At 42.7% G+C, this 22447-nt stretch overlaps 1 protein-coding gene across 3 annotated transcripts in view; it reads right to left on the bottom strand.

Annotated features, from left to right (window-relative positions):
• RAB3C (RAB3C, member RAS oncogene family) overlaps window positions 1-17963 on the bottom strand; it is a 226727-nt gene extending 208764 nt beyond the window's left edge. The window contains exons 1-2 of one of the 3 annotated variants that reach the window (XM_030567599.1): window positions 17779-17963; window positions 2024-2251 (exon numbers count right to left, since the gene is read on the bottom strand). In XM_030567599.1, coding sequence (XP_030423459.1) covers window positions 2024-2251; window positions 17779-17796 — 246 coding nt within the window. In that variant the 5' untranslated portion in view covers window positions 17797-17963. Of the gene's footprint in view, window positions 1-2023; window positions 2252-16256; window positions 16721-16980; window positions 17099-17778 lie in introns of those variants that run through there. The other 2 variants (XM_030567597.1, XM_030567600.1) reach the window with 2 other exon arrangements.
• Between the last annotated feature and the right edge of the window lie 4484 nt (window positions 17964-22447).

Below are 22447 nucleotides of genomic sequence, written 5' to 3' on the forward strand. Positions count from 1 at the left end.
TCGCTCACCGCGAGAGCAGGAAATGCCAGGTGTTCTGCTCCTTCCAAGGTCTCTCCTCGGAATCGATCTTGGACGCATTCCTGATGCCGTGGAATGGCCAACTGCATTATGCCTCCCCACTGTTCCCACTGGTTCGTTACGTCCTGCTCAAACTCCGCAGGGGCAGAGCGTGCATCATCATGATCACTCCAGAGTGGTCCAGGCAGCACTGACATACCATGTTGCTCGGCCTGTCAGCCCAGACCTCATCACTCAGGGCAATGACAGGCTTCGTCACTCGGACCTGCAGCCTCTTCGCCTCACGGTGGCTCCTGCGTACCTGAGTCGGGGTGACAGGCAGCCTTCCACCTGGTCAACGTACCGAGCCAGGTGGAAGCGTTTCCTTTACAGCTGCAGTACGCTCGATCTTGCTCCTGCTGAGGTCTCGATCCCCTCTATTTGGCCTGCCTCTGGCCTTCAGCGGCAGGATCTGGCGGTATCATCGCTGAGGATACTCTCAGTGGCCATCCCTACCTTCCAGCAGGCTAAGATGGACGTTCAGTGTCCCACGCTCTATGGGTTCGAGGTCCCTCAAGGGCTTGGAGCGCTTGCACCCTCGGGTGCGCCGCCCAGCCCCGCCCTGGGACCTCAACCTAGTCTTGGCCAGACGGGTCTCTGAGATCAGAGCTCTTACGAAGGTTCCACAAAGACAAGGTGCAGTTATGACCGCACCCGGCTTTCCTCCCTAAGGTGTTTTGGCCTTTCATGTTACCCACAGCTCAACGCAATGGGCATAACCGTTGCACTCCTTGGACATCTGTGGAGTGCTCGCATTATATTGTGCTGACAGAATCATTTCCTAAGGTGCCCCAGCTCTGCCCCGGTAGCGGGCCAAAGGGAGGGCTTGCTTGTTTTTCCTCTCAGAGGATCTCATCTTGGGTGATGGCGGACATCCCCACTTGTTATGATTTGGCTCATATTTCCCCAAGCCACATCACCGTGCATTCTACCAGGGCTCAGGCTTCATCTGCCGCCTTGCTGGCTCGTGTTTCTACCCACGAGACCTGTCGCGAAGCTCCATTGGTCCTCGGTCCTTACCTTTGCTTCGCAGTATGCCCTGGTTCAGCAGTCAAGAGAGGCTGTAGCCTCTGGCTCGGCAGTTTTATTCTGCCACATTTCACTCCGACCCCACCGCCTTTGTAAGGCTTGGGATTCACCTAACTGGAATGGATATGAGCAATCACTCGAAGAAGAAAAGACGGTTACTCACCTTTGTAACTGTTGTTCTTCGAGATGTGTTGCTCATATCCATTCCGCACCCGCCCTCCTTCCCCACTGTCGGAGTAGCCGGCAAGAAGGAACTGAGGAGCGGGTGGGCCGGCAGGAGTATATATGGAGCGCCATGGTGGCGCCACTCTAGGGGGCGACCTGCCGGCCCACTGAGTTGCTAGGGTAAAAGTTTTCCGACGAATGTGCACGCGCGGCGCGTACACCTAACTGGAATGGATATGAGCAACACATCTCGAAGAACAACAGTTACAAAGGTGAGTAACCGTCTTTTTTAATATATTAGACAATTGGATAATGCAGAAAAGAGCCCTCGGGACAGATTTGTAAAGGTATTTAGGTTTAGATTACAGTGGGAGTTAGCTCTTAATAAATCTGGCTGAGTGCTTTTCAGTATTGTGCCATATGTATTAATACAGAGTAATAGAAATAATCTACATCAGAGACAGGGCCGGGTCCAGCGTTTTTGCCACCCCAAGTGGCAAAAAAAAAAAAAAAGCCGCGATTGGCGGCAATTCAGTGGCAAGTCCTTCCCTCCGAGAGGGACTGAGGGACCTGCTGCCGAATTCCCACCAAAGAGCTGGACACGCCGCTCCTTTCCATGGTCCGCTCCAGGTACCTGCTTGCTGTGCTGGTGCCTGGAGCCGGCCCTGATCGGAGAACATGGAAAGAAGCATACTCTGAGGTAGATCAATAGCTGTATATTGTGTCACAACCACACACAACATTCAGAGGACATATGTGTTTTTCAGCTTACCCAGATCTGCAGTTTAATCCTTTTTTCATTTTTGAAAACTGTTTTGACTTTGAAATCGATCCCAACTGTGCTTACGAATGCAGATGTAAAGGAATCGTCAGCATAACGGAACAAAAAGGAGGTTTTCCCGACACTGCTGTTGCCAATGATGAGCAATTTGAACATGTAATCAAAGTTCTGGTCAGACGTATCTTTCTGGCCATATCTGGAATCTTGAGCAGATGCCATCTGTAAATCAAAATAAAAAGGATTTTTTTATCGTCTTTTGTACTTTATAAATCAAAGGTATTTATATTTTATTGGACTCCTTGGCAATAGATATGAATGAATTCAAGGACAAGTTCACAGAGGCCCTAAGTCTTTCTTATGATGCTGGTATCCATGGTAATAATTCCCTCTGCAAAAGATAACGGCAAAAAACTTACAGTATCAGGGAGATGGTACATCAGGTTTGGTATATCACTGTAGATCAGTATTAACAAAAAACAAACCAAAAAATAATAATAATAATAATAATAATAATAAACAGAAACCCCATCAAAAGGACCAAGTCAATTTCTGAATATAGTACAAAAAAAATCTATATTCACAGAATGTTAAGAATGTGACAGCATACTACCATAAAATACAGAAATTAATCAGGAGAAAAGTGCTATATGTTTCTATATATGAGAGGGGAAGATAAGAAAGCAACTAAAGTGGTTTTTTTTGGTGTGTAACTATGCAGCATAGAACACAGGAGTATATTCACTTCTTAATTTTGCAATCCTTGCTTTTGTCATCTTGTGCCATAATCTTAATCTATTTTAGATCCGAAGAAATCCACTGGATGTGGAAAGGTCACAGTCTTTTGTAATAGCTAGATTCTTACCCAAAGCATTTTGCCACTACCCTTTTCATTATCACAATGTCTCTCACCCACTTGGTAAATACTTTTGACAAAGTGTCTCTTTCTTTTGTTCCCTTTCAGTCTCTTCTTCTATATGCAGTAATAGAATTTTGGACACAATGCTAATGCAGCACAGTGTTCATACAGTAAAATACTACAGGTGACGGGGACCTATGTTTTCAAAGAGGGGTCCCTAAAATTAGGCTCATAAATCTACACTTAGATAACTGAATAAATGGGAGCTACAGACAATCAGCACCTCTGAAATTCAGGGCACTTTTATTTGTGAGCTTAATTATAGATTTAGGAACCTATCTTTAGGCACCCAAGTGTGAAAATTTTGGCTTACATGACCATTCAGACAGACTCAGAATCTTAAATCTGTAGTTAAGAATGTGAATGATTTACTTACACATTCAGAAGCAGCTACGTAGTCCATTGTATTATCATCAGAAAGTCTAAACTAAATTATATGGCCTGTATGATGTAAATTCACCATGGGTGTATAAAAATATTATAGCATTTTACAGTAATAGTTCAGTACTCTACAGTTTACAATAGTGCCACTGTAGTGTTCTGGAAATTTTTTGTAAAATAAATTCAGCAAATAGTAATTTTTTCAACAGAGGAATCAAAAGATGTTTCAGATATTACTGTCCTGACCTTGAAAGGGACACTGTCAGGCTTCTTGACTTCCAAACATACTTTTTGGAAAAGCTGTTTTTAATATACTGATTTGAATATGACAGGATTGCTAATTGCTGCAGAACAGACTTTCAATAATCACTACTGTGATGCCTCGCATCAGTCTCCCAGTGACACCTCTCTGCCCACATTCTAGAAAACAAGTGATGTACATATTCACAGGCTTGCACGTGGGTCATGTAAGACATCATAATTATCTTTACTCCTTTTCTCAACTTCCCACTGAAGTGACTGACTGGAAAAAGGAAAAATTTTCCTTGTGCTTTAATGTATCAGCCTGAATTTGTGTTTGCACCAGTGCCCTCTACTGGACAGAATCAGAACTACTCAAAAGCTTGTAATTGTCTCCCCCTTTATTGGATGGCCGGAAGAGAGGACATAGAAAACCTAACACAGCTCATGGTGATTCTCCTTTCTCTCAAGTTCAAGAGGGGTTTTTGAAGCTGAAGTCTTGAGCTGTACTTCCTCTGCTATCTATGTAAAAAGTGCCCACAGTGTTGTCAACTCTAACGATTTTATCAAAAGTCTTGAGTCTTTTTTTTAAAGGTTTCAAGTCCTGGAGTTAGGTGATTACATGAGAATCAAGCTTCCATTTATAAAAAGGTACACTTCTGAGAAAATATGACCAGAGTGTGCCTTAAAGGCTCTAATACCAGAAAGCAAAGAAAAACACTGTTATACATTTATTATTATTTACAGGGCTTAAATTCAATTGGAGCTGTCCGAGGGGAGCTCTGGTAAATATTTTCAACCCCCCTGGAGTTTTCATAGCATTTTTTGGGGGGGGAGGACGGGGGCTCAGGGAAATACTATATGATAATTTAAGCCCTGATTATTTAGAATCTGATGAGTTTTAAGCCAAACACATTATTTTGGGGGCCAGATATGATTTTTGAATGCTTGGATTTGGCAATACAAATGACAGTATACCTACATTATGGTTTCAGACAGGAAGGATAGTCAGTAAACGCTGATGTTGACTGTTTATGGCAAATTTAAAGAAGCTTAATCAAAACTCCCAAACCTGCGTGCCTATAGTTCGGCACCTGAATCCACATGTAGACACTTCTGTAGGATGGCTGGATCCATGACCTTGCCTAAAGATGCAGGGCTCTCTGTTGACCCACCCTATTAGCAGGATTCAGAGGCCTGAACAAAGCTTCTGAAAAAATTCTGCTGACTTGCTTTGAAGCGTATGCCTTGTCAACTTCACCAGGGTATTAAAGAGGCAAGTGGGACTAGGGTTTCCTGTAGGATCTCCTACTAAACAGGCTTTGGAAGAAAACAGAACATGAATTTCAGCCTGAGTTATCACTAAAAAAAAACCTCCAGCAAAGGGACCTTATATAGCATGTGTAGATCTGGAGCACGGTGGGAATGTCACCGGCTCACAGGTACCCAACTGCCTGATTTTCAGAGCAGCTGAGCTCCCATTAACCAAGGTTCGTGACTAAACGTGAATGTCAGCACCTAACTTTAGGCATGTAAGTTTGAAAATACTGGCTTTAATACTTATAAAACTTAGTTTGCAGGTGTGTCAGGATGAGACTTAATTAGTTTAATGATGTTAAGATGAAAAGCAATAATTATCACTAACAGCACACATCAATAATCTTTCGTCTTCCTGATTTCTGTAATAAATACAAACAAAACCTTTACACTTTCATGGCTCCACCTTATCTTAAATGACTAGAATTCTTAGTAAACATCTGCAAAAAAGGAAAATCAAATGTTGTTTATCTATTTAATTATAGCTTTATGCTCATTTACAGCTTTTAGCTGTACATAGTTTACAAAAACATCAAGCTATCACCATTGAAAACACCATCTGACAAAGCATAAGATATGGCCTGTATGATGTAAATTCACCATGGGTACTCTGTTAGATACAAAATCTAATAAAAGCATCACATCTGGCTCCACCTATCACTGGAATACCAATTGGAATAAATCTGAACCCAATGGTCACTAATTCCAGATCCACAGAAGAGGCATTTTCTTTCTTGACTTTATCACCTGAGAGTTATCATCCTCAACTGCACTTAAAAGTATACAGATGTGTTGAGCTGTTCAGTAATGGGGCGGAAGGTCAGAGATCAACCCAAGACCAGGCCAGGTGAAAACTGCAGCGTCAGAGTCCATTACCAAATTGAGAGCATGAGGCAAGAACTGGGGTCAAGTCAGGCCAGGGTCTTTCACTGGGGTCAGCAATGCTTTTAAGCCAGAGACAGTAAACCAGGATAGGAGCAAAGCCTAGGTTGAGTCAGTGATCAAGGCAAGCTGCAGCAAGGAACAACAAGCAGCATGTAAGGCAGAAGCACACCTGAGGTCTCCATTGCTGAGACAACTCCCAGAAATGGTTTCCTGGTTTATATACAGTATGCCAGCCAATCTGGGAATCAAGGAGGGCTGTTGCTCATGCCCCTTTGCATGGGACTTCCTGAAGAACTTAGTCTCTCAATTCCTCTTGGTGGCAATCATACCTGGGCCCCTGGAAGGAAGCAGAGCTGCCATCAAACCCTGCAGACCCTAGTTCTCAGCCCATGGGTTCTTACAGTGCCTGAGTCATAGAAGTTCTAGAGGAGTGACATTTCACTAGAGAATCAGAAGCTTGGAGCATGGGCAGTGGGTGGAGCCCCACTCTGGGGAGGCTAGCCCCCAGCTCCTCCCCTTCCACTCATGCTCTCCCCACAGCCAGAGCCAAAAACTCCCTGCCTCCCTACCCACCCCACACCACCCAGAGGAGCCCTGGCTGGACTGGCTGAAGCTCTGAGCCTCTCCCTGCCCCGCCCAGAGGAGCTCTGGGCTGGGCTGGCCAAAGCCCCAAGAGGAGGAGCCCTGGCCAGGCTGGTCGAAGCCCTGAGCCAAGCCTCCCCCTGCCTGGAAAAGCCCAGGGCTGGCCACAGCTGTGCCTCCCCTCCCCGGACCCAATCCAATAATAACAGAGGATACACCTATCTCCTAGAACTGGAAAGGTCATTGAGTCCAGCCCCCTGCCTTCACTAGCAGGACCAAGTACTGATTTTTGCCCCAGATGCTGAAGTGGCCCCCTCAAGGATTGAGCTCATAACCCTGAGTTTAAGCAGGCCAATGCTCAAACCACTGAGCTATCCCTTCCCCCAGAAGATACTTTTTGATATGCCCCATGCAGGTTCCGGGGTGGCGGAGGAGGTGGTATGTGCCTCCCCAGCCTCCCCAGAACCTGCATGGGGCAAAATAAATCAAAAACTTCACCCCCAAACGCTGCAACCAGGGGTCTGGCAGCTGCGGCAGCACCAGGGGAGGCAGAGCCTCCCTGGCCTATTATACCTAACGCTCATGGCCTGGAGCATAGGTACTATACATCGGACAGAGTGCTGGGCAAACTGGACATATCCATACTAGAATGACACTCCTCTTTTTATTTCTGGAGATTAAGAGTATGCATACTTATTCTAGCTATGAGTGTGGAAGGCAAAAGATGCAAATGACTTATTTCCTACTTCTGAGCTTGGCAAATTTGTGGGAAGCATGGGAGAATTACAGATAATGATACACAGCACTCCCCTTAATTGCATACTGCTGGGAATTTATGGTCCCAAAAAGCTCTCAAATACAAAATATCCCATTTCTCAAAGTACGACTACACCCTATGAAATACATTTTCTCATTCCTAACAAAGCTTCCCTTGCTATTAGGTTTGAGACACATTAGCAGCGGAGCATGAAGGCAATGCTACTGCCTGTGTTGCTCATGGGGCTCTGTTCTGTGGATAATCAAAGGACTTCCATTTCCAGGGATGTTTATTCAGTGCCAGATACACCAATAGGAAGAAAAAAGTCAAAGAAGATAGTGGCTGTAGCAAATTTGTCTGTTTTCAAAAACTCAACATGCCAAACAGCCTAGTGCAGTGGTGGGCAACCTGTGGCCTGCAGGCTGCATGCAGCCTATCAGGGTAATCTGACTGCGGGCCACAAGACATTTTGCTGACATTGACCATCTGCAGGCATGGCTCGTCACAGCTCCCAGCGGCCACAGTTTGCCGTTCCTGGCCAATGGGAGCTGCAGGAAGTGGTGGGGTGCAGGAATGTGGCACCTTTAGGTACATCTCTTCCTAGAGTATGGGCTTAAACCATTCAAAGGATGTCAAACATCAGATACATTTTACTTTTAGAAAAATACAAAGAGCTTCTCATGAACACAAGTGGACACTCGGTTATTCACAACAACTATGTACAAAATAGGTTATTTCCTATAGGGTTCTGTGATGGAGCGACTGCCCCGCACTGGAAGGTAAGGGGCTAAAGCTATCCTGGGGAGGCTGCATGGGATGCAGCCAATGAGGAAAAGGCTTATAGTGCCAGACAGACAGGAGAAGATTTATTGGAATAGCCAATAGTTCTGGGCAGGGTCAGCAGAGTAGGAGAAAGCTGCCAGACTGAGGCCCTGGTACAAAGGCAAAGAAGGTGCTAGGACTGTGGGAATGTGGCCCAGGGAAGGAGATGGCAGAGTTCGAGGAGGCGCAGTATGTGGCTGCCAGCTATAGGATCCCTGGGTCAGGACTCAAAGAAATGGGAGAGCCCAGGTTCCCCCCTCCCCTTGCCACTGAGAGAAGTGGCTGGTGAATAGACTACAGTTTGCCACTGAAATGAGCAGCTAGAATCAGGACTGCATTTTGCCACTGAGGCAAGCCATTGGACTAAGGACTGTCAGTCCCTTGGAAGGAGGGAAAGGACCGACTGGGACACTGCCAGAGGCTGGTGTACAGAAGAGGATGCCATGGTCCGGGGAGAGACGTGGGTCCTAGGGGTGGAGGCGAGAGTGACGACAGGCGAGACACAACCAGACAAGAGTGATCTGGTGAAATGAGAGCTAATTCCCAGGATGGCCAGCAGGAGGTGCTGTGGTGGTGAGTTCCGCCCTGTCACAGGTTCCATTAGCAACGGGAAAAGCTTACAAACTTGTTCTTTCACTGAACAACTTAATATTCAGCAGATACTTTTAGATCCACCAGAGTAAGAAGCACATGAATAAAAAAAGGTGCCTTCATATGTTTGCCTTTCTGTAAGATGAAGTGAAAATCTGCTACTTTCTCCTTCGCACTTAAATGGCACCTTCCATCTGAGCATCTCAGTTTTTTAAAATATATACATACTAATGGCATAACAGTGCTTGAGCACTAGGTGCTTTTGTAAAAATCTATTTTATAGTTCTTTCAAAAGAATTCACTAGTTTTTGGTGTTCAGCTCACTCAGCACCTCCCACAATCAGGCTCTGAATGCCCAGGCATGCCAAAATTACAGCCAAAGCAGTGGACTTGCCTGAGGCCACATGGAAAGTGTGTGACAAAACCAGAACAGAACCTAGATCTCTCTACTTCTATTCTGTGCCTTAACCACAAAGAGGATTCTGCCCCTGCAAAATCAGGAGACTCTATGTAATCTGAATCTAAAATATTTTAAACATTCCTAGTCCCACCTAATAAGAAGAACTAGACCATTCAGTACTGTTCTCAGCATAAACGGTAGGCATAATCCTCTGCATTGCATAGAAGTAAGTCTCAAGTCATATGGGCATCTGTTTTCTTAGTCCCACAAATACGAAGTAAAAAAGTGTGATGGCATGGGCTGAGAACATAGATTCCAAGGCTAGAAGGGACCATTGTGATCCTCTAGTCTGACCTCCTATATAAGTGTATAACACAGGCCATAGAATGTCCACAAAATGCTTCCTTTTGAACTACAGCCTCTCTCTTCCAAAAAATCCAACCTTCATTTAAAAATGCACAGTGATGGACTACCCACCATGAGTTTGGTAAATTGTTTATTTTTTAATCACTCTCACTGTAAAAAAACAAATTATCTTATTTCCAGTTTGAATTTGTCTAGTTCAACTTCTAGACCTTGGATTTTATTACTCTGTACCTTTCTCTGACAAACTGAAAAGCCCATTATCAAACTATTTGTTCCCATTTGGTACTTATAGACTGCGATCAAGTCACTCCTTAGCCTTCTCTTTCTTAAGCTAAAGAGATTGAGCTCCTTGACTTCATTACTATAAGGCATGTTTTCTAATTCTTTAATCATTCTTGTGACTCTTCTCTGAACCCTCTCCAATTTATAAACATCCTTCTTGAATTGTGGACACCAGAACTGGACACAGATTCCAGCAGGTGATCACACCAGTGCCAAATGATTCCCCAGTTTATGCATCTAAAGATTGCATTAGCTCTTTGGGCCACATCATCGCACTTGGAGTTAACGTTCAGCTGATTATCCTCCATGACACCCAAATTTTTTTCAGTCACTGCCTCCCAGAATAGAGTCCCATATTCTGAAAGTATAGCTTAAATTGTTTGTTCCTAGATACACACATTTACATTTTGGCTTTATTAAAATGCATATTGTTTGCTTGTGCCCAGCACACCAAACAATCCAGATCACGCTGTACAAATAACCTGTCCTCTTCATTATTTATCACTTCCCAATTTTTTGTCCACTGCAGACTTGATCAGTGATGATTTTATGTTCTCTTTCAGATCATTGATAAAAACGTTAAATAATGTAGGGTCAAGAACTGATCCCTGAATGAGGGTTTTTGAAGAGATATGGCTTAACATGCGACACTCACCATGCTAACGAGGCACTTAGTCATGTTCCTTTGTTTAGCCTTACAGGACCCTACTACTAGACAGAACTGATGGCTGCGCAACAATGCTCTCATTAAGGCAGGGCTGAGTTCGCCTGAACTCTTTGTGATACTTATCCCTTCATCTTGCCTTTATATGCATGGAACACACTGCACTTTCACAGAATGAAACCCCCATGCAAAAGAGGATGAAAAGGGCAACATTCCTGATTGGCCAAGACATGCCTAGGCTCATTCCTTTATATATTTTACAAATATTTTGTTTTATATAATTATAAAAAATAATATTTTCTTAAGAGAAAGGCAAAGCCTACTATTGTGTGTGGGAAGAATCCCATTTCTCCCCCTCGCAAGGACAGACACTGGTTGGTTTCTTCAGTTATAATGATTTATAGAATGTTTCAAAGAACAGCATTGCCTTTCTATATGTAACGACACCCTCTGATTCAAGAATTACTACTACTATTTACTACAGAGAAATAGCCTCCCACTCACCCCATTGATATGATAATTCCTCACACCTGAAGGCATGCTGTGGTTCCTTTACTTTTTCTATTAATAGTCATAGTTAGAACAATCGTAAAAACAGTGTCAGCAATGAGAAGTATTCTCTGCAGCTTGAGGTCTTCAAACCACAATTTGAGGACTTCAGTAACTCAGACATAGGTTAGCGGTTTGTTATAGGAGTGGATGGGTGAGATTCTGTGGCCTGCATTGTGCAGGAGGTCAGACTAGATGATCATAATGGTCCCTTCTGACCTTAAAGTCTATGAGTCTAAGTGATAGGTCAAGTTCAGACATGACTTACAGTCTAGGCGGTCCCAGTCTAACAGGACTATATGGAATGTAAATCACTGAGTAATCTGGCCTTGATGAGCAAGCTCCATCTCTTTTCTAAAATGGCTAAAATGTGACCAGGAGCCTCATATACAAGATCCCTTCATGCCCTCTATGGTAGGTTAGCATAATCATGATGGGAAGGATGGTGTTGTGTTGTGTTTAAAGCATAGACCTGGAAATCAGGAGTTCTGGGTTCTATTCCTCAGACTGCCTATGTGACCTTAATCTCTTTGTGGCTCGGCTTCCCCAGATGTCAAATGGAGATAACAATACTTAGCAATATCAGATGATGTTTACCTGCCTTTGAGGTTTCATTCATTAATGTAGGTACGGCACAGTGATAGCTACAGATAGGAGGTGCTATTAGAACTGTAAACTACTATTAGATGGGTGACCTTAATATACGCTTTCTCCAGCAAAGCAGCCACGTTTGCAAGTACCTGCCTCTGTTTGCTCCTCCTGTCAACAAGTCATGGAGGGCAGCTTCACAATATTTGTAAGAGGCTCCACTAATGTTGTTTGAGACGGACACGTTCTGAGGAGAAGTATAGTCCACAGCACAGAAATACATGCCTGCATCCTCAGCAAGAAATCCACCCTTGCAACTAAACATTCTATGTACAATATGTGAACATACCCCTAGCCGGTCAGGCAAATCAAGATCCGACAATGACATTTAAAATGTGTAGAAAATTTTACACGCATCTTTCCAGGAACAACATTAACTTTCTGTTAACAACATAGGAAAACAAATTGGGAAGGACTGGATAGTTTTGCTGAATGCCAAGAGACACGTGACCATGTTAACTGCTGTACTTTTACAGCTTTTATTTGGCTTTATTTCTCACAGTTTTGTAATAGTCTCAAAGGAGCTTGGAAATAGCATTTCCTTTTCCCTTCTGCTGTTATCCTTCATTTTGTTTTGATGTATTTCTAATGCAGCAGAAGCCAGCATAGCCTTGTTTTGTTTACTTTTGTATGAGCACAACCATCACAGGTGGCAGCAGTACGTGAAAAGTTCTGAGGAAAATATGCTTATTTTCTTCCCTGGTAGAGATAAATTCATACTTTGCTTTTACTGACTTCTTCTTAACCCCGCTTCCCTCCCAAGCTCAACCAGCTTCAATAAGTCCATTGTTCTGATCTGATAACCTGCCAAATCCCTGGTAGGGACTCAGCAGATCTGGCATTCCCTGGTAAGCCAAATGCCATCTTCTAATCTCACATGTTTTGAGGCCTCCTGAGGTCAGGTGTGCCCCAGAATGCATTGCATGCCTCTAATTCCAGCAGGGTGCAGGATCCTACAAACTCTGAATGCAGCAGCCAGCCCAGGGGGAAAAATGCTTGAACTATTGAGACCTTCCAGTTGAATTTGTAGAATATCAGGAAAGCTAGAGAGAATTTTTGGGAGATACAAGGAAAATACTTCTATCAATTCAAAACACTCCTTACAAAAATGTTCCATGTGAGTCTATTATGATAGACTTTAGTAAGGCTTTTGATACTGTCTCACATGACCTTCTCATAAACAAACTAGAGAAATACTACCTAGATGGAGCTACTATAAGGTGTTGCATAATTTGTTGGAAAATTGTTCCCAGAAAGTAGCAATCAGTGGTTCAGAGTCATGCTGGAAGGGCACAATGAGTGGGGTTCTGCAGGGATCGGTTCTGGGTCTGGTTCTCTTCAATATCTTCATGAATAATTTAGATAATGGCATAGAGAGTACACTTATAAAGTGTGCGGATGAATTGGACAAACTGGGGAAATGGGCTGAAGTAAACAGGATGAAATTCAATAAGGACAAATGCAAAGTACTTCATTTCAGAAGGAACAATGAGTTGCACATATACAAAATGACTGCCTAGGAAGGAGTACTGAGGAAAGGAATCTAGGGGCCATAGTGGATCACAAGCTACATATGAGTCAACAGCATTATGCTGTTGGGAAAAAAAAGCAAACATCATTCTGGGATGTATTAGCAGGAGCATTGTAAGCAAGGCACGAGAAGTAATTCTTTTGCTCTACTCTGTGCTGATTAGGCCTCAACTGCAGTATTGTGTCCAGTTCTGGGTGCCACATTTCAGGAAGGATATGGACAAATTGGAGAAAGTCCAGAGAAGAGCAACAAAAATGACTTAAGTCTAGACAACATGATCGATGAGGGAAGATTGAAAAATTTGGGTTTGTTTAGTCTGGAGAAGAGAAGACCGAAAGGGGACATGATAACAGTTTTCAAGTACATGAAAGGTTTTTACAAGGAGGAGGAAGAACAATTGTTCTTCTTAACCTCTGAAGATAGGACAAGAAGCAGTGGGCTTAAATTGCGGCAAGAGCGGTTGAGGTTGGACATTAGGAAAAATTTCCTAACGGTCAGAGTGGTTAAGCACTGGAATAACTTGCCTAGGAATGTGTTGGAATCTCCTTAATTAGGGATTTTTAAGAGCAGGTTGGACAAACATCTGTCAGGGATGGTCGAGATAACACTTAGTCCTGCCCTGAGTGCAGGGGACTGGACTAGGTGACCTCTCAAGGTCCCTTTCAGTTCTATGAGTCTATGATATTTGAAAAGAGGTTAGCACTTCTATTTCTTCCAAATCCGTTTACTCATCACTAATATAACAGTCTAACCCTCCCATCAAAGTCCCAAATCTCAGCCAGTTTGATTCTAACCAGGCAAAACTCCTTTTCAAGCCTTTATTGCCACTCCTTAATCAATTGTATAAGTCAGGATTGAACAATGTATGCTTATTCACCTCCCACAATCCGTAGCTGCATACATACAGCCACCTCACACGCCAGCCACACTGCTTTTATGTGGCACAGTGAACAGAATTCAGCACTATTGCTTCCAAAACCACAATCCTCCACCTAGCTGTTAGTAATATTAAGATATCTATTTTCTTTTTAAATTTGTGACTAAAATGGTAATAAAAAATCGTCACAAACTCCTGATTCCATCCGGCAGAGGACAGTGATGTATGTCCACATGGGTATATTGCATACAGTTTTATACACAAGCATTGAGAGTTCTTCCTTTCCAGGCATCTTAGACCTCGCTGGCCCAAAGACAAATAGACTGTGTTTGGGATTTAAACAAGGATCTTGTGTATGCACAAAAGATCAGTACCACTGAGATGGCCCAATATTTCATCTTTTATTATATTTTCATATTATGTGTTTAATTATTAGTCGATTTGCAATGGAAAAACTAGTTCTTATGCTGCCTGGTGACTTGGTTTTCTTCTTGATCCATAGACACAATTTATCATTCTTCCTGTTTCTTTGAAATTGAGAGATTTTAGCAATAGAGAATTACATTTACTCTATAATAGACTGTTTTATAAAGCTGTGGAGCTGAAAGAAAGAGATATATCATGTGCTTCAGACAGGAAATCAGTAAACTAAAAGTCTTCCTTTACAGATAAAATAAGTAAAGCGGGCAATTAGTTCAGTCAATCCAAAATCTCATGTGGACAAGGACTGTGAACTGTACTAAATTAGAGTTAGAAAAAGAAATGTCTCTTTAGAAGAAGACCCCACAGCTGAACTGTATTTTGCTTGAAGATTTAATAAGAATAGTTTTAAAACATGTTGGGGATGGTGGAAAGAAGCATTTAAATTTCAGCCTCTAAATGGAAATGACAACTAATCTGAATTAATCTGCCTGATTGCATTTTCATATCTTGGAGAAACCCAGATGCTGTGCAATTATAGTTTTGGATGAGATGCTGAAATATACATTATTTGTCCTTTCACCAACCTTTAAGAAAAAACATTACACTTGCTTATAGCTCCTTCTTGTCATTTTTATACTAAGGTACTGTTTTCCACTGTTTTTTATAACAATGGACAATTGTATTTGCAGTAACAGTCTCATATTTGCCTGCTCATATAAAAATCAATATGATTTTAACATAATATGACAAATATATTTTTACAGATCCTGGATTTTTCTTTCTTTGCAATTGTCTTGAGTTAGTTTGGTTTTGTACAACCATTTTGTTTCTATAACTATTTAATAAGCTTTTGCTCAATAAATCTAACATCAGTGATACATAATTAATCTAATAGGAACCTAACATTCACTTTCTTCCACTGACAAGCAAAATCTTCTGTTTTCATAGTAATATACAAACCTATTTTTCTGCAAAAGGATCTCCAAAACCATTTAATTCAAAATATTATTTTAATATGTAAATATATTTAAGTGTAAAGAACACAGTGAAAATACTCATGTACTAACCAAACAGAACTCAGTATTTTAAACAGCATCTTAACCAACTCTGCTCCTTAGCCAGAAAACTGATAGAAATGCTTACGGTAGATTAGCTTATTTCTAATGTGCCTCTTTGGCTGAAAGATTTCAGTATGTGACATATAAGCAATTGATCTAAAAAAGGTTTATGGGTTTATTATTCACCTTTTGAAGTCAAATAAATACAGCTTCAATTGTGGGATTCACAGCAGTTTTACCCATTATTTTAGCTGCCTTCTCATACATTTATATTAAAAGGGATGTATATTTCACCCCCTTCATGTTGAAGTTCTACTAGTGTTACAGTAGCAACACAAGATAATAGCAACAATACCATAAATACTGAAAGAGAAAACATATGCTGCCATGGCTACACTTCAAAACTTAACTTACAGCACAACTGTAAAGAGGTTAGTTAAATTATATAACATCAATATGATTGATTGCTACTAATGTAAACATGATTGATTTTCCATTAAAAATCCTACGTTTAGATGTACACCATGGAGTTCTGGTCCATGACTTGAGCTCCTACGCGCTATGACAATATAAATAAATAATACAAATTACTAAAATGAATTAAGTAATTTCAAATAAATGGATTTAAAACAACTAACCCGAGGCTATCAAAATAACAGTGCACGACAATGTCAATTAATAATATCTCAATATCCGTCTCTTTCTCCAGTGCAAAGAGATAGATTTTTCCCTACACAAAAACAATTAAGAAAGGACTATCCTATTCTTATCTCAAATTCTATCAACATCATCCTTTGATGCAGATGGATAACTGCCCATTTAATAAACAGATGGCCATTTCCAGTTAACTTGCTTTGCATGCAGCGAAGAACGCACTGCATATCACCCTCCCCCCCAAAAAAACCAACCCAACAACATATAATTAATTCACTTACAGAGGAGTTTAGATTGATTCACAAAGGACCTTAATATCTGAAGCGATTGGTGCGCTTCCTAATGCAGCGCACATATCTGATCATAAATCTTAAAAAGTAACACAACCACGGTGGCTTGCTAGAAAACGAAGCCCTTGGAGTCACCGAATATCGAGGGCTTTCCTGTGCCCCTACCCCAGCGTGCGAGCGGCACAGGACATCAGGGCCGGGGTGCGTGCAGCTACCCCATGCCTTTCCAGCAGCGAGAGCCGGCTGGGTGGGCAATGGCACTGGCAGCAAGCAGCCGTGTGTTTGACTTGCGTGCCTCCAGGAATGGGAATTATTTGCAGTCTGTGTCGCCGCAGCTGTGCAAAGCCTCGATGGGCGCGGATCGCCCTGAGGCGAGCGGGCCACTGACCCAGGCAACAATCAAGCACAGGGCAAGCAGGGAGAGCCGTCCGGAGAGGCGATGTGGGGTGCGCCTCCTCCCTTCCATCGCAGAGGGGCTCAAAAGCTACACCCTCTCGCTCCCAGCCCCAGAGCCCAAGTCCCCGCGGCGTTTACGAGACAAGGGCTCGGTCCCCGCTCTGCGCAGCAGCGCAAAGTAACCACCCGCTAACGCGATCACTCGGCTGCCGCTGGCCCAAGCAGTCCCCCCCGCCGCCGCCACCCCGTGTGTGTCCTCAGCGCCAGGAAGGCAGCGTGCAGCTGCTCGCTCTCCACTCGCTCCCCTTCAGCGAGGTACCTGCACCGGAGCTTCGTGCCTCATCCTCCGCCCGCGTCCCTTGGCTGCCTCCCGCGCCGGGTGGGTCCAGCCGAGCAGCGAGCGCGGCCACAGCACGCCCCGCCCGCTCCCCAGCGTTTGCTAACAAACCGGCGGCGGGATCAGCACCGGAGCTGTCCCTCCGGCCGCTCCCACGGCGGCCGGGCGCCCCCTGGCCGCCCATGGGAGCTGTAGTCCGCGCTGCTCCTTTCAGCAGCAGCTAGCAAAGGCAATCCGGGAAGGGCATGAACTACAACTCCCAGAAAGCACAGCGCGGGCCCCGCCCCCTCCCCGTGCTCACGGCTCCGCCTCTCTCCTCCTCGTCCTCTTCCAGCCCCGCGTGCCGAGGCGCCGGGGAAGCTAGAGCGGGTGTCGCCCAGTCCAGCGCCTGGGCCGAGAGGCGCTGGGGTTATGCGCTCAGCCAAGGGGAGCGCTGCAAACTCCTCTCCCAGCTGGGCGCTGGAAGTGGCCGAGCGGGATGAGTAGCCCCACCGAGCAGCCAAGGGCGGGGAGGGGTCCAGCAGTGCCGGGGACCTAGCGCTCCTCCTCATACCATCTTCCTACAAGGCACCGTGCTACCGGTGTTTATACATTGCTTCCCAAGGTGATCGCATTTCAGCTGGCCAAGGGGATCTGGGTCTAACCCCCTCTTGCCCCAGCTTTTAGCTTTTTGAACACAGCTCCGTTATTTGGGTGGATACTTTGGCAAGACAACAGAGGGCCAGACTGGCTAAGGAGAGAGACGCTGCATCGGTTGGGAGGGCTGCCCCTTTGCCTTACCTTTCCGTACAGCTCCATTGGCAACGCCAGAGAAGGTGGTTCCTGAATATAGCCCGCAAGGGATGCAGGGCAGAGGGAGTGGGACAGGCGTGACTCGGTGGAGAGAGTGCTGGCAGGGGCTGAGGTCAGGGTGTAGATGGATGACTTTTCACTCAGGCAGGCAGCAGCAACGGGAGGAAGTGGCGGCAGCAGCAAGCGTCTCCTAGGAAGCTCAGCAGCAAAATTCGCGTTAGCCCAACCCCCAGGTCCACCCTCCAGGCCCCGCTTCCATTCATTAACTCAGAGCCACCAACCAGCACGGCAAGGGAAAGGCCACAGGGTTATTTACACAACGCAAGTTACATAAAATGCAGGCATTAATCACCATAAGAAAATACAGCCACAGGATCAGAAAATAATTACATCCTATTCTCGCTCTCTGCCTCCACAATACAGGTCACAGTATGTGCTTCTACCGCCCTAGTATCAATGCCTCAAGTGTTGGGGTTGGTGGGCTGAATTTGAAAAAGGGGAATGCTATTTCCTTGTTGTTTTTCCTAGTAGCTTCATACAAAATGTAACCAATTTCTTAAATTAATAAGGTATTGATTTTATATAGAGAGTTCACAATACCAAGATACTGGATTGGCAATTAATGTTGCACTTAAAACTCCCTTACTTTTTGTAATTTCTAACTGTTGGGTTAATGGCTTCTCAATTTTACCCTTGCACTAGCATTAGTTTTTGCATTTGATATGTTTTTCTATATGCAAGTGCATTTATGTTTTGTAAGTCAGCAGCCAAATAGCTGAACAACAATTCAGTACAGGTTTTCTTCCCTGTTCCACTTTGTTTTCAAGTGCTTTGTATATTGAGCTCTGCAGTATTTCTCTACTGTTATTCTCTTGTGGAAGGTAGGTGGTTGTTCTCAACCAACTCTTGAACAGCGAGATGACTCTTGAGGCTTCTGAGAATCATTTTTCTGTTTGTAAATACTAGTCTTGCAGTCCTGGTCAGGCCCTGAGTTAGTAAGGTACTTAAGCACACAACTTCAAGCATGCACAAAAACGCAATTACTTCATGGCCTGAATCATGGCCTTAATGTGGCAAATTGATATAAATACTTTAAATGTCCTGGAATCGCCATCTGAATATTCTAGCCTAGTGCAAGAAAATTTGTAGAATCCTATAGGACCCTGAGTGGAATTTAACATTAAAGATCTGTATTTATGTCCCAGGAGACAGCATGTTCCTGCCTCTAACACGGACCTGTTGGGGCAACTCCGTTCACCTCCATCCTCCAATCCTTCTTCTCTCTTTTCTGATTTAAGCTATTTGGGATAGGGCCTGTCTCTTACCATGTGTTTGTACAATGGATCTGACCCCTGATGGGGCTTGTGGCACTACTGTAGACAAATAATAAAATTGCAGTCTTCCCCAGATTTTCCACCATTTGTCTTTCTTTGATCTCCTTTTCCTTTAACGTCTTTACCCACTTTCGTTTCCCATTGTGATATTGGCATGCACATGCATACACACACAGAGTGAACAAGAGAGACTGTGACAGTGGGTTATAAAGGTCTTTACAGCATGTGTTTGGAATTACTCTGAGTGGTGAATCTCAAAGTCACAAATGATTTACGTAGGTTATCCCACATGAAGGCTAATAAAACCTGTATATTACACAAACCATCATATGTTTTGCATATGCCACATATGTTACAGAAAAATATTTTTCTTATTTTAGAGATCATTTAAAACATTTTTATGGGCATTGTTTTTCAGAGCCCTCAGCCTCTAAAGTCTGTAACCCTTAATTAGCTTGGGTCCAAATGGTCAGTTCTCTGCTGGAGAGGAAAATATATCTAATTTTAGAAACTTCTGAAAGTCATCTAATCAGCTTCATTATACATACTAATGTTATGATTTTAAGAGTTGGTATATATTGAAGGTGAGAAACAAAACAGATATACCATTGGAAAAGGCAACAGTGTGAAGGTGCTAAAAAGTTTGGAAAGCTAGAAGTTGTCCCACAGAGATGGAGAAGGTGTATGAATACCGCAATTTATCACAAAGATATCACCATCTACAAATATAGTATATTATATACTGCAGATGTAGTGTATATCTATAGGTTTAAATACAGAACATGTCCATAGTGACAAAAATATCTGAGCCTGCAAGATTTCATTTCAACACTGTGTAGCTCCTTTAAAATTCTTCCCTGACTTCCCAAAGCAGCTTCACTATGTTAGGATGTAAATAGAAGCAAAGTGTTTTTATCAAGGGCATGATAGAGCTGTGTATTTATGCATTTGATTATTTCTTTCTGCATGAACCACTTCACATTTGTCTTTCAGTCACTTGAGACATGAGAAGAATAAATGCAACCTGTAATATGTGCAATATTGGCCCCATTCAATACTTAAAAGTGTGTGTGTGTTAAAAAAAATATCCAACTATGTAATGTTTGTGATTTAAATTCTGTATTGACTCAAGGTAAATGCCTAACAAGAAAGAAGACAGAGCCAGCCAGTTCTCTGTCAAAACAAGATATATTATATTTGTGCTCAGCTTCAACTGGAGACAACAGATATTTTAACACAGGTGGCTCCTTTAAGATTCTTTTACAGGTTTGTTTGGGAAAGAACAAAGGAACGGCATACTGGGTCAGACCAAAGGTCCATCTAGCGCAGTATCCTGTCTACCAACAGTGGCCAATGCCAGGTTCCCCAGAGGAAATGAACAGAACAGGTAATCATCAAGTGATCCTTTCTCTGTCTCTCATTTCCAGCAAATAGGAACATTCACGGGTCTCTGCTATGTATTATTTACTAATCATTATTCTCCTGTTTAAAAAGTTCCAGTCATGCAATTAGGGAGCAGAAGCAATACCACATGATTTAGGTAAGGATAAGCAATGGCACACCACACATAATGAATAGCAAATAGTCAAAGGGATCCATTAATAGACTTCCCAAAGCCTGAAGTTTGTTTACAGAAAGTGAGCAAGTTCCTAGAAATTCAAACATGTTTGTGAACAGATAAAAATAAACTAAATTTGGCAAATAAAATATTAATGACAAATAGCATAAGTCTTGTCATCTGGAAATGTGCATCTAGTTTCAGTGATGATGGCTGCAACCTGCATTGCTGCGGAACAGCTGTTTGAAGGCAGTCGGGTAGCAGAAATTGTCAGCCACAGGATTAGTTACTGATCTTACTGATAGCAGCTATTATACAGCAAGCACTAAGAAGAGCTCAGCTTCCAGAGTCTCCCAAAATCCAGAGAAGGAAGTTATCTGTGGGTCAGGGAGAAAGGCAAAGACATTTATAACAATTGGTCAGGAGAGATATGTCAGCTAAAGGGGGGTTGGAAGTGGAGATCATATTACAAATATATTTGGGGCTAGACAGTACAACCCTTGCTTGCCTGATTAAGCACTTGTTTACACAAAGAAACACACTATTGGCTGTGTGGCTACTCCTGTGTGCAACCATTTATTCAGTCTAACTCTCGATGAATATATCACCACAAAAGCTAATCTAATATTTGCGCTTTATCCTTCAGATAGAATTGTAAATTCTGATTATCTGAATGTAGAGTAGTTAGATCTTAGGAAAACACATTTTCACCCTCTATAATGCAGTTTATTTGCCTCCAAAAATGTCCAAGATGACACAGGAAATCAGCGGCAAAGCTGGGAATAGAACTCCAGCTTCTTGACTGTTCCCTGTCATATTTTGCAAGACTACTTTTGAAACCAATCATGAAATTAGAGAAAGCCTCTCTCCTGATTTATCGGTTGCTGCTGGTGATCATAATAAATACTGAAGACATACAAGTCTGATGTGATTTTACTCCACAGGCTAAACAGAAGCACTCAAGACACAATAACATCAAATGTAAGTTTCAAATGTATTTTAAAACATTAAAATTGAAGATTACCCTCTAAAAGCAACAAATAAGGGAAGACCACAGAAAGGAGAAAAGTAAAAGGCAGAGGGAAGACAAATACATTTAGAAAAAGATTACTATTCCTCTCCCTCTCAGAATATAGTTTGATCAACATATGCATCCTTTCAAGTCTGTGGTTTAGGAAAAAGTAAATTAATTCTCCTTTTGTGTATACAATAACAACAGCTATTTTGAAATACCCATGTATTCTGACAATGTTTTTTCCACCGCAGGCTTCTTTAATGTTATTTTTTTCTGTGACCTTTTAGAACACACTATTCTCTCTTTTATCTCTCACTTTTGTTTGCCATTTGACTCATTCTGGAATTGGGCTTTGGAGAGAAATTAATCATAAGAGATAAAGGTCTTTCACCTAGATACGGTCTTTATCTTTGTAACTGTCTTTTATCCGCAAAGCTCTATTTAATTAAATATATTTATTAGGTCCTGCTTAATTTGGCTTTATTTTTAAAGTTATTTTTATTTAATTATAGTACGTAACAAAAACACTTAGGATACAGAGTTCCCAGCAAGTTGTGATGTTATTGCTGGTCTAACAAAATAGCAGATAAAAGATATCAAGGATGGTTTCTTTTTAGTGGACAGCCTCTTGCCATATCATCACTAGACCCATCAAGAACAATCTCAAATTGCCAGACACAGCTCTGAAATACAGCCACTGCCTCTTCTGACAGTGGATTTGGAATTGAAACTTGACATAGTTTAGGTTTT

Source organism: Gopherus evgoodei, chromosome 6, assembly GCF_007399415.2.
Source record: "Gopherus evgoodei ecotype Sinaloan lineage chromosome 6, rGopEvg1_v1.p, whole genome shotgun sequence".
Taxonomy (NCBI): Eukaryota; Metazoa; Chordata; order Testudines; family Testudinidae; genus Gopherus; species Gopherus evgoodei.